Raw genomic sequence first — 14,646 nt, 5'->3', positions numbered from 1 at the left:
GACGCCACCGCGCCCCCAAGCTCGTCCCTGACCCTGCAGGACCCCGTCCCCAAGGCCGTCCCCATTTCAGTGGTGAAATGTCGCTGGAGAAAGCACGACCTCTACCCACACCCCTCTCCGGGGTGCAGAGAGTAAACTGGGGAAGGGGGAGGAGGAAGCATCAGCCCTGAGGGGGCCCGGGAGCGCTGGCTCCGAGGGAGGGCTGTGGCGACCGAGAGGAGCTCGGCCGACGGAGACGCTCCCTCCTCTACCCCACCCTCAGCAACTCCTTACCTCGGGCCCCGGCATGCGAAGCGTCCCACGGCACCCCGTTTGGCCCAGTAGAGCGACCCCTGACTTTGCTCAGGGGATGTGGAGACCTCGGCCATCACGGAAGATCCCACTACCCCACCAAACCAGCACCCCCTGTTCCTAAGAGACGCAAGCCAATAAGGCTCACACGCACACCCATTTTTATTAGCATTCCCTGTGATGGAGTTTGCATCAACTCTAACGTGCAATGTGTGTTTGTAAATTTGTGCCCCAGCCAGAGATAGGCAAAGCGCCCCGTTTGCGTCCGAGACTCAGTGGGTTCGTGGAGCCCTCGCGCCACCCGCCCGTGGTTTGTGTAACCGTGTGTTGGGTGTGTGCGCGCGCGTGTGCTCGCTCGCATCCGTGCCCGCGGCGCAACGCGAGCCCGAGAGCGGGCGGTGGGGGCAGTCAGGCCCGGGGCGGGGGTGCCGGGGCGAGCACGGGGCGGGGGCCGGGGTTCGGCCCGCCCCGGGAGCCGGCCCCTCGGAGCCGCGGGCCCTGCAATGGGACGTGTTCTCCTTTAAGAGTTAAGAAACTTGAAACCTTGTTTGCGCAACAATCAGCGCCGCGGAGCCGCCAAAGTGTCTAGACTGGCATATGATGGGAGGCAGCCAATGACTCCGCGGCGCTCCTCCGGGGGCCCTCAGTGTGCGTTTGAGGAGAACAAAAAAGAGAGAGAGCCGAGCGGGGGAGCGAGCGAGGGAGCCGAGCCGAGAGAAAGAGCCGCCGGGCGCTGCCTCGCTGGACTTCGCTGGGACCGCGGGGCCACCGGGAGGCACTTTTTGTGGAGGGGGGAGGGGGAGCGACCTCTGCAGCCGCGGCGCCCGGGGCGTCCGAGCGCCGTGTGGGGTGGGCTGCGACCTCTGCCTCGGTGGATTGCATTTTTAATTAAGGATTCCCAGCAGCTCTTTGGGATTTTTACAGTTTCCACTCATGTGTTGACACTCGCGTTTGGGAGAAACTCTTAAGTGCATCTAGCGCCTGGGACCTGAGACGGAGTTGGCCTTTCGTGCATGCAATTCCAGGGATTTTGGGTTTGTTTGGGGTTTCTTTTTCTTCCATTTTTTTTCTTTTTGCAGGGAGTAAGACGAAAACAGAGAGTTTCAACAAGCCTGCCTTTCGGATCCTGCAGGAAAAGCCCATGTAGTTAAGCGCTTGGGTTTTACAGGCAGGGCTTCCCAGGCACATTTGGGGGGTTCGGCGCGAGCGCTTTGTGCTCATGGACCAGCCGCGCAACTTTTGAAGGCTCGCCGGCCCATGCGGGGACTTTTTGGCGGCGCGCCGCCTGCGGTCCCCCTCAAGCGCCGGGGCTGGAGTTGCTGAGCAACCCGGCCACCGGGGTCCATGTAGCCGCTGGCCGGGCGCAGACTTCGGCTCGGCGTGCGCGTGTTCCTCGCCGGCCCACCCCGGCGAGCTCCCTCATGTTGCAGCCCTGCGGCGCCCCTTCGACGACAGGCTGTGCGCGGTCTGCACGGCGCCCGGCGGCGGTGCTTCATGTGGGGCTGCGGCCCGCGCAGCCGGCGCCTCGCTGAGGGAACGGACCCGCGGTAACCGGAGACCGCCTCCCTCCCACCCCCGGCGCCAAAGGATATCGTATGTTCAGGTCCAAACGCTCGGGGCTGGTGCGGCGACTTTGGCGAAGTCGTGTGGTCCCCGACCGGGAGGAAGGCGGCGGCAGCGGCGGCGGCGGCGACGAGGATGGGAGCTTGGGCAGCCAAGCTGAGCCGGCCCCGCGGGCACGAGAAGGCGGAGGCTGCGGCCGCTCGGAAGTCCGCCCGGTAGCCCCGCGGCGGCCCCGGGACGCGGTGGGACAGCGAGGCGCCCAGGGCGCGGTGAGGCGCCGGCGCGCGGGGGGCCCCCCGAGGCCCATGTCGGAGCCGGGGGCCGGCGCTGGCGGTTTCCCGCTGGACGTGGCGGAACCGGGAGGCCCGGGCTGGCTGCCCGAAAGTGACTGTGAGACGGTGACTTGCTGTCTCTTCTCGGAGCGGGACGCTGCGGGCGCGCCCCGGGACGCCAGCGACCCCCTGGCCGGGGCGGCCCTGGAGCCGGTGGGCGGCGGGCGGAGTCGCGAAGCCCGCTCCCGGCTGCTGCTGTTGGAGCAGGAACTCAAGACGGTCACGTACTCGCTCCTGAAGCGGCTCAAGGAGCGCTCGCTGGACACGCTGCTGGAGGCGGTGGAGTCCCGCGGTGGCGTGCCGGGCGGCTGCGTGCTGGTGCCGCGCGCCGACCTCCGCCTGGGCGGCCAGCCTGCGCCACCGCAGCTGCTGCTCGGCCGCCTCTTCCGCTGGCCTGACCTGCAGCACGCTGTGGAGCTGAAGCCCCTGTGCGGCTGCCACAGCTTCGCTGCCGCCGCCGACGGCCCCACGGTGTGCTGCAATCCCTACCACTTCAGCCGGCTCTGCGGGCCAGGTGAGCGCGCTGCACCGGGCGAGGGACGGGCTTGGGCTCGGGGTCCCCCTCCGGTCCCCTTCCGTGGCCTTTTTATATCGGACACCTCGGGTGGGCAGAGCTGCGGTGCTCCCGTGGGTGCCCCTGGGTGGTGGGAGCTTCAGTGGAGGCGCCTCACCCTGGTCCTGCCGGGGAGGGGATCTGGGCACACACATCAAATGGCAGCTTCATCAAGGCACCAGCAAACTTAGAAAGGGTCACGGTGGAGTTTTCTTTATGTAGCTTCAGGCTCCAACTTTACAGGGAGAAGGTAGGCCCTAGGAGAAGCCAAAGATTGCGATGGGGCCCCTCATTTACCCCCAGTTTGTGCTCAGGCTGAAGCATTTGTGTGCATACGCCTATACCTAAGTTGTACTTTCTTACAACCAAGTGCAAGTATATGTTGTGAAATTGGGTGTAGACAATTCGTGACTTGAGTCAAAGTGTTTGTAAATTGTCCCATTTGTTCCTTTGTATACTTTGGAGCAAAGCTTTTTCAGGGTAACCCCTCGCAAAGTGGATACCGCCCTCTTGACTTGATTGCTCCCAGCACCCCTTGGGTGTTAAATGTGAGGGCCCTCCATCATCATCATTCTCATTTCTGTGTCCAGCTTTTGTGTCCAGTGGAGGGTCCTGTGGGCATTGATGAGCAGGTGAAGCCAGGTATTTTATGACATCTGAGGAGTGCTCCCTGTCTTTGTCCTCTTCCTGGGACTTCCCGCACTCACATGCCATCCCCAGCCCAGCTCACCTGAGGATGCCCTGGGTGCTTTAGCAGAGGTGAGGACAGGTGGAAGTTCTTAGCAGGTCAGAAGCTTGCAGGAACACACATTTTAACCTGTAGCATCTTTGAGGTGTATGCATTTTAGGTGGCTTTGGAGGTTCTGCAGGGGTGTGCCTATCAAAAAGTTAATAGGCTGTTGGGTGTTGGAGGGCTCTGAGTTTCTCCAGTCTGGTCCCTCTGGAGCCAGTGAGCACCCAGCCTGAGGGTCCATAGAGGGTCAGATCACAGGTCTCCTGACTCCCAATGTGAAAGGGGGGGGTGGGCCTATGAGTGTGCCTGGGGGTAGTGGCTGGAGGGGAAAGGAAGGTGCCTTGGTGGCTTACTGAAGGGGGTTGTGGAGAAAGGCAGCACTGACCTGGCTGCCCTGCTGCCCACATGGGTTGTCATTCCAGGCCTGATTGAGGAGCTTTGACTGTCCCTGACCTGTGGCCCACGGCATTCTGTGCCCCTTGTTCCTCTTTCTCACAGCATCCCCTGGAAGTGGCTTCCTCCCTTCTGCTAGCCTCTCTCCTCTCTGCCTCTGGGAAGGGGTCCCTCTCTGGTCATTATTGTTTAGTGGGAGATAACTGGTGGGCCCACTCTGCTATTTTAGAAAGTCCTGGCAGGTATTTTCTCTCTCACCATGGCAGTCTGCCATCACATATTTGTTGAGCACTTATTCTGTGCCAGGCACCGTGCTGGATGCAGTAGCAGAGAGAGTGGAAATATGAGTAGGATCCCTGCCCTCAAGAAATACAGTCTTCCAGGGGAGTTGGGGTGGAGATGGGGGAAGAAGGGCCAGGTCAGGGGTGTGAACTCTCAGAGCACTATGGGGTGTGTATGTAACAGGGTCACCTCCAGGAGCTCCATAGTCCTGACCTGGAGCAGGCCTTGGAGAGTGGGTAAGGGGAGGTGGGCATTGAGTAGGAGGAGAGGGGCAATTGAGAGTCAAGATGCCAGCCAGGCAAGCTCAGGTGTGTGGGTGGGAAGGTGGGGAGGGAAAAAGCTGGAGACAACAGAGAGGACCCTCCCTTACCAAGGATGATGGGTGGGTTGTCCCTACTCCTTGTCTGAGAAGTCATCTTGGGTGTATTCGAGTTTGGTGGACTTGGGCAGGTACACGTTGAGGGACAAACTGCAGTGGGATGGTGCTTAACCACAGACTTGGTTCTAGGCTCGGCTTGGCCAGTAACAGGACTTGACCTTGTATGAGTAACCTACCCTTCTCGTCCCTACTCGTCAGTGGGGGTGGCTCCAGGAATATTCTCCACATCTAATTCTAGACTAAGCACTGGCATTTGACTCTCTTCCTGCTCCCAGAAGGAGGCACTATTGCAGGGGCTATGTCTATTCTTTCTCTTCCCCAACCCAAGGGGCTCCCCCTTTTAAGTCTTCCTGGGGGCTTTTGGGAGGACTGATGGTCTTGGAAGAGTTTCAGGTGGACCCTGTTGCTTCATTCCCCTGCCTAATGGCATGGGCCGTGGAGTCTGGGACTGAGAACTGGGGAACCCTTTGCTGCCCACCCCACCCCCACCAGCTGGCCGCCAGCCTGGCTCCCAGAGCTGGGCGGGTGCATAGCTGGAGCTCAGTCGTGCGAGTCCTGATAAGGAGACTGCTCCTTCCAGGGCTCTGGGGAAGAGGGCTGGGGCACTGGGGCAGACAGACAGCTAGAGAGTACACCGGAACACCCAGCAGGCCAACGGAGGGGCACCCACCTGGTGCCAGTCACGTCAGTGCCCCCTAATCCAAACAGGGATCCCCAGTGACAGGAAGTCCCTTTCTGGGCAGTGCAGACCCTTGCTGCTCAGAGCAAACCTTGTTCCATCCAGAACTTGCTTTGGCGCATTGGGGCCAGTTCTCTTTGGGTGTCTTCCCATCTGTAAAGTGGTAAGGGTAGACAGAAGCCCTGAGGTCTGATGGGCAACACTGGCCTACCTCCCCTGCCCTGCCCTGCCCTGCCCTGGCTTGTCTCAGAAAGGGGGTTCCCTCTGCCCAGCTCTGGTGCTTCTCCATCCCCCGTGGGAGTCAATCCCTAGCACTCCCTCCCTCTTGTGTGTCTTTTGTGTGTCTTTCTGTCCAGGGAAAAGCCAGTTCACTGAGCTTGGTGCCTATGTGGACGGAAATGTGGAGAAATACTTTAATCACAGTTCCAACCTGTGTTTATAGAGCTCCTTTCTCCTGCAAGTATCCATTAACTTTGGAATAAATCTCCTGCTCTTTGCTTCACCACTTTTTTTTTTCTGTAATTATATTCAGTAAATTACTATTATCCAAATTGCGCCAGGGAAAGAGACAGAGCGAGAGAGAGAACTTCTAAACGACTGTAGGAGGCCGCCTAGGAAAACACAGGGTTCCCAGGCCAGGACTATAGGAATTAGAATGGGCTAGAAAGTTTTCCTTTTATTTGGCCTGGCATTATCCCTTTGAAATGAGATCAATTTCAAGTTGGGCTTCCAAGCCCCCGCCCCACCCCTCTGGCCTGCCCGCCCTGCTCCTTGGAGCTCCTCCTTGGAGGTGAGGAAGGGGTGATAATGTGCAGTTTGCCTCTTGCTGGCGCCAGCCGGCCGAGCTGTTTATCTGGCTGCCGGGGGAATCTGGGCAATTAGGCTCCGCCGGCCTTAAAGTGCCAGGAGCTCCCTTTTTGTGTCTCCCACCCTGGGGCTTGGGGTTGAGCCTAAGGCTTCTGGGGGAGGAGAGGACCAGCCCCGGGAGACTACCTCCCCGTCCTCGGCCACCACTTGGTAAGGTGGAAGCTGGGAGGCTCAGGGAGGTCTATGGAGCCTTTCCTAAGCTAGAGGCTGAGCTGCAAGGATGGGGGTGGAAAGTAGTGCCCCAAACGGAAACTTGACCAGCCACTGAGAGAGGCTGTGAACTCTTCCGGCTTTAGAATTAGATAGATACCAAAAGGCCAGGTATCCTCTGGGGACTAACCCAGAGGCAGTCTGTGCTGAGCTGAATTGAGCATTAGTCTTCTGGTACTTTCGGCCCCTGGCTGACTGCTCTCTCACTTCTGGAGGAAGTTGGAGGAGATTCCTGAAGTTGATACCTGAGGCTAGATGTCTGAGGGAACTGCAGTTTCTGATCTTTCTGCCTCTCTTTCTCCTCCCTCTCATTTTCTCTCTTTCCCATTTTCTCCCTCCTTCCTCCGTGTTCATTTCTTTCATATGGGTCTGCAGGACTCTAAAAGTTACTATTTTTAAATAACACGACTTTTGCAAGCATTAAGCTTCTAAGAAGGGAGTGAACAGAGGGTCTGAGGGCAGCTCACACCTTTCTTATCTAACCTTTTGTTTTATATATCAAGTGTTTGACCCGAGTGCCCACCTTGCTCACCTGATTTAATGTCCTGGAGCTCCATTCTCCCAGATCCATGGGGCCTGGATATATGGAAGTGGAGGTGCCAGTTAAAGGTTACCCAGGCCTGGCGGGTGTGGCTCAGTGGTTCATTCCTATGAACCAGGAGGTCACAGTTTGATTCCCAGTCAGGGCACATTACAGGGTTTCGGGCTCCATCCCCCCCAGTAGGGGGCGTGAAGGAGGCACCTGATCAATGATTCCCTCTCGTCAGTGATGTTTTTCTCTCTCCCTTCCTCTCTGAAATAAATAAAAAAATATATTTTTTGAAAAGGTTACCCAGTATTGTTCATAGCATTATTCATAATAGCCCAAAAGTGCAAACAGCCCAAATGTCCATTAGCTGATGAATGGATGAACCGAATATGATATAGCCAATGGAATGTCATACAATGGAATATCATTCAGCTGTAAAAAAAGAATGATATGCTACAACATGAATGAACCTTAAACACATAATCCTAAGTGAAAGAAGCCAAGACACAAAAGGTCATACATTTGTGTGAAATGGCCAGAATAGGCAAAACCCCTAAAGAGAGGAAGTAGATTATTTTGATTGCCTGGCATTTGGAGTTTGGGGGTGATGAAAATGTTCTATAATTAGGTAGTGGTGTTGGTCTCACAACTCTGAGTATATTAAAAATCACTAACTTGTATACTTCAAAAGAGTGAACCTTAAGAGTATGGATGATAATTCAATTTTTCAAGAAAAGGTAACTTGATACTGGTCCCCAACTGGCCTCCCCTTTTGTTTAATTGAAAGAGTAACTTGGACTTTTCTATGTGGCCTTGGGCTGGTCCTTTATCTTGCTGGATCTCAGTTGCCCCATCATTTAAAAGAAGTTGAGTTGGGTGAACTCCAAGAAGTTGAGTAAGGCAAACCTCTGACATTCTGATTCCTCCTGCTGGGGGTGAAGTCTATAGGCCTTCGTACTTTTTCACTTGCCTCGTATAGAAGTGAGTAACTAGCTTCCAGGCCCTACAGTGGTTACAGTTCTGTGCAAACTGCTTTGCTGGTGCAAATGGGGGCCTGGGAAAGTCTTTCCTGGGAGTTTTGCAGTTCCCTGCTAGCTGGTGTGTCTGACATTTCAGGTTTGTAGATGCTTTCTGTCTCACTCATGTCATTAGAACCCTGCCAGCTCAGGTGTGGCCATGGGTGGCAGGTGTCTCCTGCAAGAGACACTGAGGTTGGTGACGGACAGTGGCTTGACTCACCACTGTCCACTTCTGCCCAGTTTCACTTTTGGGGACATCTCTGGGGGGCAGCTGTACAGAGCCTCCCACCTTGTGTGGCCTGGGCCTCGGCCTTTCAGATTTTTGCCAAAGGAACCCTAACACGGTAATTGCAGTCCTTCTGATAAGTTAGTGGGGTAGTGTGGAAAGGGCCTGAGGCTGGGGGTCAGTAGACCTGGCTTTTGGCTCTGGCTCTGCAACCATCTCCCTATCTGGCCCTGAGGGAGTCACTTCCACTGTCCAGGCCCCAGCCTGCTGTCCAGTGGGAGCACCGGCCTCATGTCTCCTTCCCCGTGGAACTCTAGCCCTACCTGTGTTTTGACTCTTGTCCTGAGAGGCTGGCTCTCACTTAGGTCTGGTCTCTAGCCCCTCCAAGTCCTGAGGACCAGTAGATGAGGTGACTCCTACTGAAGGCAAATAACTCCCCTCCTTGAGTCCTGGTTGGGGTCTCCCATGACCACTTTGGCCCTTAAGTCCTCTTTATCCACACCTTTGTCCACTGATGCCCCCAACTTGACCATTATCCTCATAACTGTTGTCTTAGTCCACAGACGCTTACTGAGCACTTTGTCTGCAGATGATGCGACTTAGCTGGGATGAAGTGGTGGAAGATGGGGTGCCTTTTGATTACCTGTCTCGTTGGGGTGTAAAGCAGAGTCAGCCTGGGCTCAAATCTTAGTTTTACCATGATTGGCTGGGGGACACTGGGCAAGTCAGTCTTCTCCTCTGTAAAATGGGAATATTGACCATTTTGTCTCTGAGAAAGGATAAAATAAAAATAAGTGCCTGATGAGCAACTCTGTACCTCAGGTCCAAGAGAATAAAATACAATAAATGAAATTGAAAATGCCTGGCATGGAGGCACAGGGTAGGCTTTCAGCAAACATTTGCTTCTCTCCCAGTAGCTACTCCATGATTCACTTCTCCTTCTCCCTGAATACTGTCCACAAAAGATTCCCTGTTTCTAGACCTCAGAGCCTTCACTTTGTTGAAATAATTTCTGGCTGGAAAAGCCAGGGTGGGGAAGAGCTGAAGCTGCATAGGGTGTATGGAGCAAAACAAATGCTCCTACAGCTAATTGTGCCTTATTATAATTACGAAAAACACTTATTACCCCTTGTGTCATTACTGATACCTGCCTAATAATAGTTATTACCACTTTACTACCACTGAGAGTTTGTTTTAGTTTGCGATTTGATGGTGTTTAGTTTCATTTAGGGAAAATGAAGGGTCATTTCATTCATGCAAATTGTTACTTAGTTTAGCAAATTGTTACTTCCCCTAAAGCAAAAGGCTAAGGAATTCTTCTGAAGACAAAGTATATGTTTTTAAGGAGGAGTATTTTAGGCAAATGAAAGGAAACCAAAAGAAAAATACCGTAGACAATAAGGAATCACACAGGGCCTGAGCTGGAAGGCAGTGGAGAGCTCGTGTCCCACCCCTTTGCTAAGTGGGGGGACTGAGGCCGAGGGCTGGCAGTGACTGGGTTAAGGTCTCACATCTGGGTAACTGAATTTGGCTTCTCGGGTCCCATCCAGCCTTGCCCTCCTTGCCGCAAAGAATGCTACTTTAATGCAGCTTGTTGGGAAACGAGCTTCTCTGTCTGAGTCTCTGCACTCAGACTCAATTCTGATGAGAGTTGCCAAATTTAGCAAATAAAATTACAGAATGCCAATTAAGTTTGAATTTCAGGTAAACAACACATACCTTTTTAGTATAAGTATGTCCCAAATATTGTGAGGGACATACTTATACCAGAAGCTATGCCACGGAAATCCAAAAGTCAAATTTACCTGAGCATCTGGTATTTTATCACGCAGCCCTGGCTCTGGCTTTTCCCTGCACCTGTGTTTCTCATTACAATAATAACAGTTAAGTGTTTGTGGAGGTATTTTTCTATAGTACCAAGAGTTGTGCTAAGCGTTTTATATACATTATCTTCTTTCACCCACCTGGAAAACCTGGGAGGTCCATATGATTATTGTCACCGTTTTATTTATTTTTATTCTTAAGAAATGTTTTCTTATTGGTTGATTTTCTTTTCTTTCTTTCTTTTTTTTTAGAGAGAGAGAAAGGGAGAGGGAGAGAGAAACATCAGTTGGCTGCCTCTTGCATGCCTCCTAATGGGGATCAATCCTGCGATCCTGCAACCCGGGCATGTGCCCTGACTGGGAAATGAACCAGCAACCTTTTGGTGCACAGGACCATGCCTAACTAACTGAGCCACACTGGCCAGGGCTAGTGTCACCATTTTAGAGCCGAGGAAACAGGCTCAGAGAAGTGAAGTAACCTGCCCAAGGTCGCACAGCCAAAGGTGGCAGAGCAGGGATTGACCCCAGGTCTGGACCCTATGCCTGGGCCTTACTGCTGAGCAGTGATGTTCCAGTGGATTTGGGCAGCAGAGGTGATGGAGAAAAGGAGGGTTTCCTGTGAGCTGGGTTTATTACAGGAGGGAATCAATAATCAAAAGCTTGTAGAAGAATCCCCAGTGTGACCTCTCCCACCCTGGCAGTGACATGCTGTCTCCTGTCTTCCAGAATCACCACCACCCCCCTACTCTCGGCTGTCTCCTCGCGACGAGTACAAGCCACTGGGTAAGTGTGTCCTCCTTCTGACCCTGGGGGAGGTGTGTCCGTCCCGGGTGCCCCTTCATTCCAGTGCCCAGCCTCCGAGCCCAAGGGCTGGAGTGGGGGGGAAAGCTGGCCTGGCTGCTTCTGAAATGGGGTGAAGTATTACAAACACACCCTCAGTGGGGCCGAAGCAGACAGCCTCTCCAGTGGGCTATTTACATCTTGAAATTCCTCCGCTCATCATTAACCTCTCTGTGACCTTTAAAAATGGGCCTGTGGGAGATGAATGGGTTTGGACTTAAGCATCTCATTGGAGGTGGGGTGGTATTTGTCTCTTTTCCTTTCTCTCCCTCCCCCAGTCTTAGATTATTCTCCTTTAGTGTGTATTAATTGTTACTATGACAAATAGGTTGAGCAAGAAGTCCCTGTTGAGAGGAGCTGTAGGTTTTTCAAACCCTTTTGAAGCCAAAAAGTTTACCTGGGCAGGAACAACAGTTTGAAACGTTTAAGAAAGCATTTGCATTGGTACATAAAGCCCCTGGCACGGTGGTCACGTCCTTTTAGACAGGTCCCACTCAGAGGTAGAATGTGTTCTCTGCAAACCTTGGGGCGAGATGAGCAGCTCGTCTCCTGTGTAAATGTGTGTGGTTTTAAAAGGGGAGATGGCTTGTTTCCTGGCCCTGCTGTTTCCTCCAGTGGAGAATGCTCGTGGTGCGGTGAGTTAATTTGGCCTTAGCAGCACCAGGAGAGCAGCTTTGTGACCCAGACGGTTCCCGTGGGACTTGGTTAGGCTTTAAAAGTCAGATGGCGTGGCAGTGATGCTAACACATTCCACCAAGTGACCACAAAAAGTGTGTTTTGTTTTGTTTTCGGTAAAGGCTCTTCTCAATAGCGTGTGTCAGCATTATCTGGGAGGTCCCTTCTAAGTGTCGTCGGCTCTCAGGCATCCAGCCCCGTTTTCCTTGAGGCCCTCCTGTGGAGTCACAAGTGCCCACCAGGTCCCTCCAGGAGCGTGACCTCCTCTGTCCAGGAGGACGGAGGGTGTCCCATGATGGTGTGTGAGTCAGAGGCTTAGCGATAGCAAGTTCCTCATTGTTTTTCTTGACAGATGGTCATCCCATGGATGGAGCAGCTTTATTTAGTTTTCTGGGGAACTGGAAAGGTCATCTGGTTGGACTCTGTCACTTCATAGATGGGGAAATAAAGTGAAGGATAGGGAGGGCCCCCCAGCTAACGAGCATCAACCCAGCGCCGCCCCCTTTTCAGCTCACCGGTTCCCCCTTCTTCCCTCACAGGCTTGTCTCAGCATTTCCTAAGTTAACATAATTGCACGAGTCACTTAGAAGGTCCCTAGTTTCATTAGAGAAAAAAACACACCCTCAAATGTTCTTAGTAAAGTAGTAAACTCAGTTTGAATGTCAAGGATCATTGCCCTGAGGGATTGTGGGTTAGCCTGGGATGAAGGACACCACTTAGCCCTGCAGAGTGACCATTTGGAAGTCAACAGGTGTCCTCGTTATTTTACGAATGGGACAACTGAGGCCTAGAGAGAGGAAGTGACACTTGCTGGTGGTCATATAGCTCAGGGGTCTGCAAACGACAGCTCACCATCTGTTTTTGTATGGCTTGCGAGCTAAGCATGGTTTTTACTTTCTTAGATGGTTAAAAAAATCAAAAGAAGAATAACATTTCATGACATGTGAAAATTGTATGAAATTCCAGTTTCAGTGTTTGTAATAAAGTTCTTCTGGAGCACAGCCACACTCACCCGTTTCCACATCGTCTGCGGCTGCCTCCACACTGCAGTGGCAGAGGTGAATAGTTGCAGCAGAGATTGTATGCCTTGCAGGTCTGAAAATACATACTATTGGGCCCTTTGTAGAAAAAGTTGGTGACCCCTGATTTTGCTAAGAGTAGAGGTGTGACTTGAATCTGGGGGTTCCGACTTCTGGCGGGGTCTGTCCTTGGGGCTGGAGCCGTGATGGAGATGGGGAGCGTTCTTTTTCTACAACAGCCCGAAGACACTTCAGACTTCTAGGGCCTCACTTAGAAGCACCAGATGTGAGGGTTTGCAGAGTGCATTATGGGGACTTACTAGCTGCAAAAGGTAGAAACTGCCTGTTGTTGTCACTCCTGGGAACCTCACAAAGCTGTCTGTGTTAGTTCCGCAGGGTTCACTGAGAAATGGGGTTCAGCCTGTGATAATGAGACTCGGGGTGCTGCACACTTTGGGAACATTAAGTATTAAAAGGAACAATCTTTTAAGAAGATCCCACTGAGGCATTGAGGTTATTTTTTTTTTTAAAGAGATTTTTCCATCTGTCCTTATTTTCCTCCAAATACATTTTACCAGCAGATAACTTTTTCATGCCCTGATAAATAGTTCGAGTTATTTTTTGTATTATTTTCTTTTCCTTGCATTGTTGCTTTTTCATAAACAAAAAGTCAGTTCACTTCTAAGCCTCTGTGATCACATGATTCCAAAAACAAAATAAAACTCAGAACACCCAGTCAGCATCTGGCAAGTGGGAAATAAAAAAAAAAAAAAAAAAGAGGCCAAATTGGTTAATGTTTCATCTTCCCGCTCTCCCAAGCCATGTGGTAAAAGGAAAAAAAATAATCCTGCAGGATCGAATGGAATCCTAGCTAGCGAGGGCCTAGGCCCTAGGCTAACCGTTTGTCCTTAGGAATCCCTAGCTTGGGTGCCTCTCTTGAGCCAGGTGGGACCAGCTGAACCAGACCTGGGTTGTGCTGGGTGAGATGATGAAAGTGCTGCAGACCTCACAGGACATGCCTCTTCCGACTCCTGGACAGGCCTGTCCCTTAACAGGGACCAATACCCCATCACTGGTAGCAGGAGGCACAGGCCCAGGAAAAAAATTTTCCAAGTCTGCCTGCCCCAAAAGGCATTGGCTTATTAAGCTAGCAGCTCAGTGTTCAAAAAAGTGCAAAAGATTTTCCTTTTCCCATCTAACGGCACTGCAGACAGGGGAAAACAAATAATGCACGCCATATGAAGTACTTAAAACTACTCACACAAAAATGAACACCTTAAAGAAAACACAGTCCAGGCATTGAAAGTCGCTCTGTGAGCAGGCTGGAATGTTAGGGAGTGGAGGAGGGGAGAGGAAAAAAACTTAATCTGGGAGCAAATGTTTGAGCCCTTAATTAGAGGGGTGTAAGCGGGACAGAGGGGGATGGCTGGTAACTTGTTAAAACAGTTTCCCCAGCTCCAGCGAGAGGAAGGAAGGAAGGAAGGAAGGAAGCAAGAAGGAACAACTTCAAGAATTTTAATGGTTGTAATTAAGTATAGCAACTATGAATTGTTTAGGGGCTTAATTTAACCGTACCCAGGGAGGCTCCAAGTTGCTACATGCTCAGTCCCTACAACTTGGGTTATTTCTGTGGTCAGAGCAGTTGCAACTTTTTCAGGTGCCAGGGCTGCAGTAGTCGGCATTTTCCAGGAGAATTCCAGGGCTGGCTCGCCTGGTCTCATACAAGTATGGGACAGGGTTACAGAGTGGCATCAGTGGGGAGGGACACCCTGCCCTTTGCAAGCACTTGTGTGCACACACGTGCACACAGATGCAGGAGAAAGCCGAAACGGCAGGCACACCCCAGAGCCAACTAAGTTTTCTTTCTCTTTCCTCCCGTAGATCTATCTGATTCCACATTGTCTTACACTGAAACGGAGGCCACCAACTCCCTCATCACTGCTCCGGGTGAATTCTCAGGTTGGCATTTTTTTCTTTGCACGCTGCCGTTGTGTTGAACTTGACAGAGGGGGACAGATGGGAGCGGTGCTGGATGGAGGCCCTTTTGATATTCCCACTCCTTTTCTTTCCCCCTTTCCTCCCAACCCTTAGATGGGAAGACTGCCCATCTCTTCATCACTGGTGTTCTTGGGGTTAAGAATGAGACCTAAAGATGGTAACCTAAAATGTCTGTCGATCCACGTTTTGCCCAATTGTCTCTACCTTGTCTTGTGGAAGTGAGTAAAGCCCAGTA

General features: G+C 52.3%; 1 protein-coding gene across 9 annotated transcripts in view; it reads left to right on the top strand.

Moving 5' to 3' along the window:
- Window positions 1-728: 728 nt before the first annotated feature.
- SMAD6 (SMAD family member 6) overlaps window positions 729-14,646 on the top strand; it is an 80,961-nt gene continuing 67,043 nt past the window's right edge. Inside the window, exons 1-5 of one of the 9 annotated variants that reach the window (XM_054716108.1) lie at window positions 729-2,700; window positions 10,606-10,662; window positions 12,361-12,452; window positions 14,295-14,372; window positions 14,505-14,629. In XM_054716108.1, the coding sequence (XP_054572083.1) occupies window positions 1,887-2,700; window positions 10,606-10,662; window positions 12,361-12,452; window positions 14,295-14,372; window positions 14,505-14,629 (1,166 nt within the window). In that variant the 5' untranslated portion in view covers window positions 729-1,886. The remainder of the gene's footprint in view (window positions 2,701-10,605; window positions 10,663-12,360; window positions 12,453-14,294; window positions 14,373-14,504; window positions 14,630-14,646) is intronic. The other 8 variants (XM_054716107.1, XM_054716106.1, XM_054716105.1 and 5 more) reach the window with 8 other exon arrangements.

Source organism: Eptesicus fuscus, chromosome 5 (genome assembly GCF_027574615.1).
Source record: "Eptesicus fuscus isolate TK198812 chromosome 5, DD_ASM_mEF_20220401, whole genome shotgun sequence".
Taxonomy (NCBI): Eukaryota; Metazoa; Chordata; class Mammalia; order Chiroptera; family Vespertilionidae; genus Eptesicus; species Eptesicus fuscus.
The sequence above is the reverse complement of the archived record's forward strand: the minus strand, read 5'-3'. Positions and strand labels throughout refer to the sequence as shown.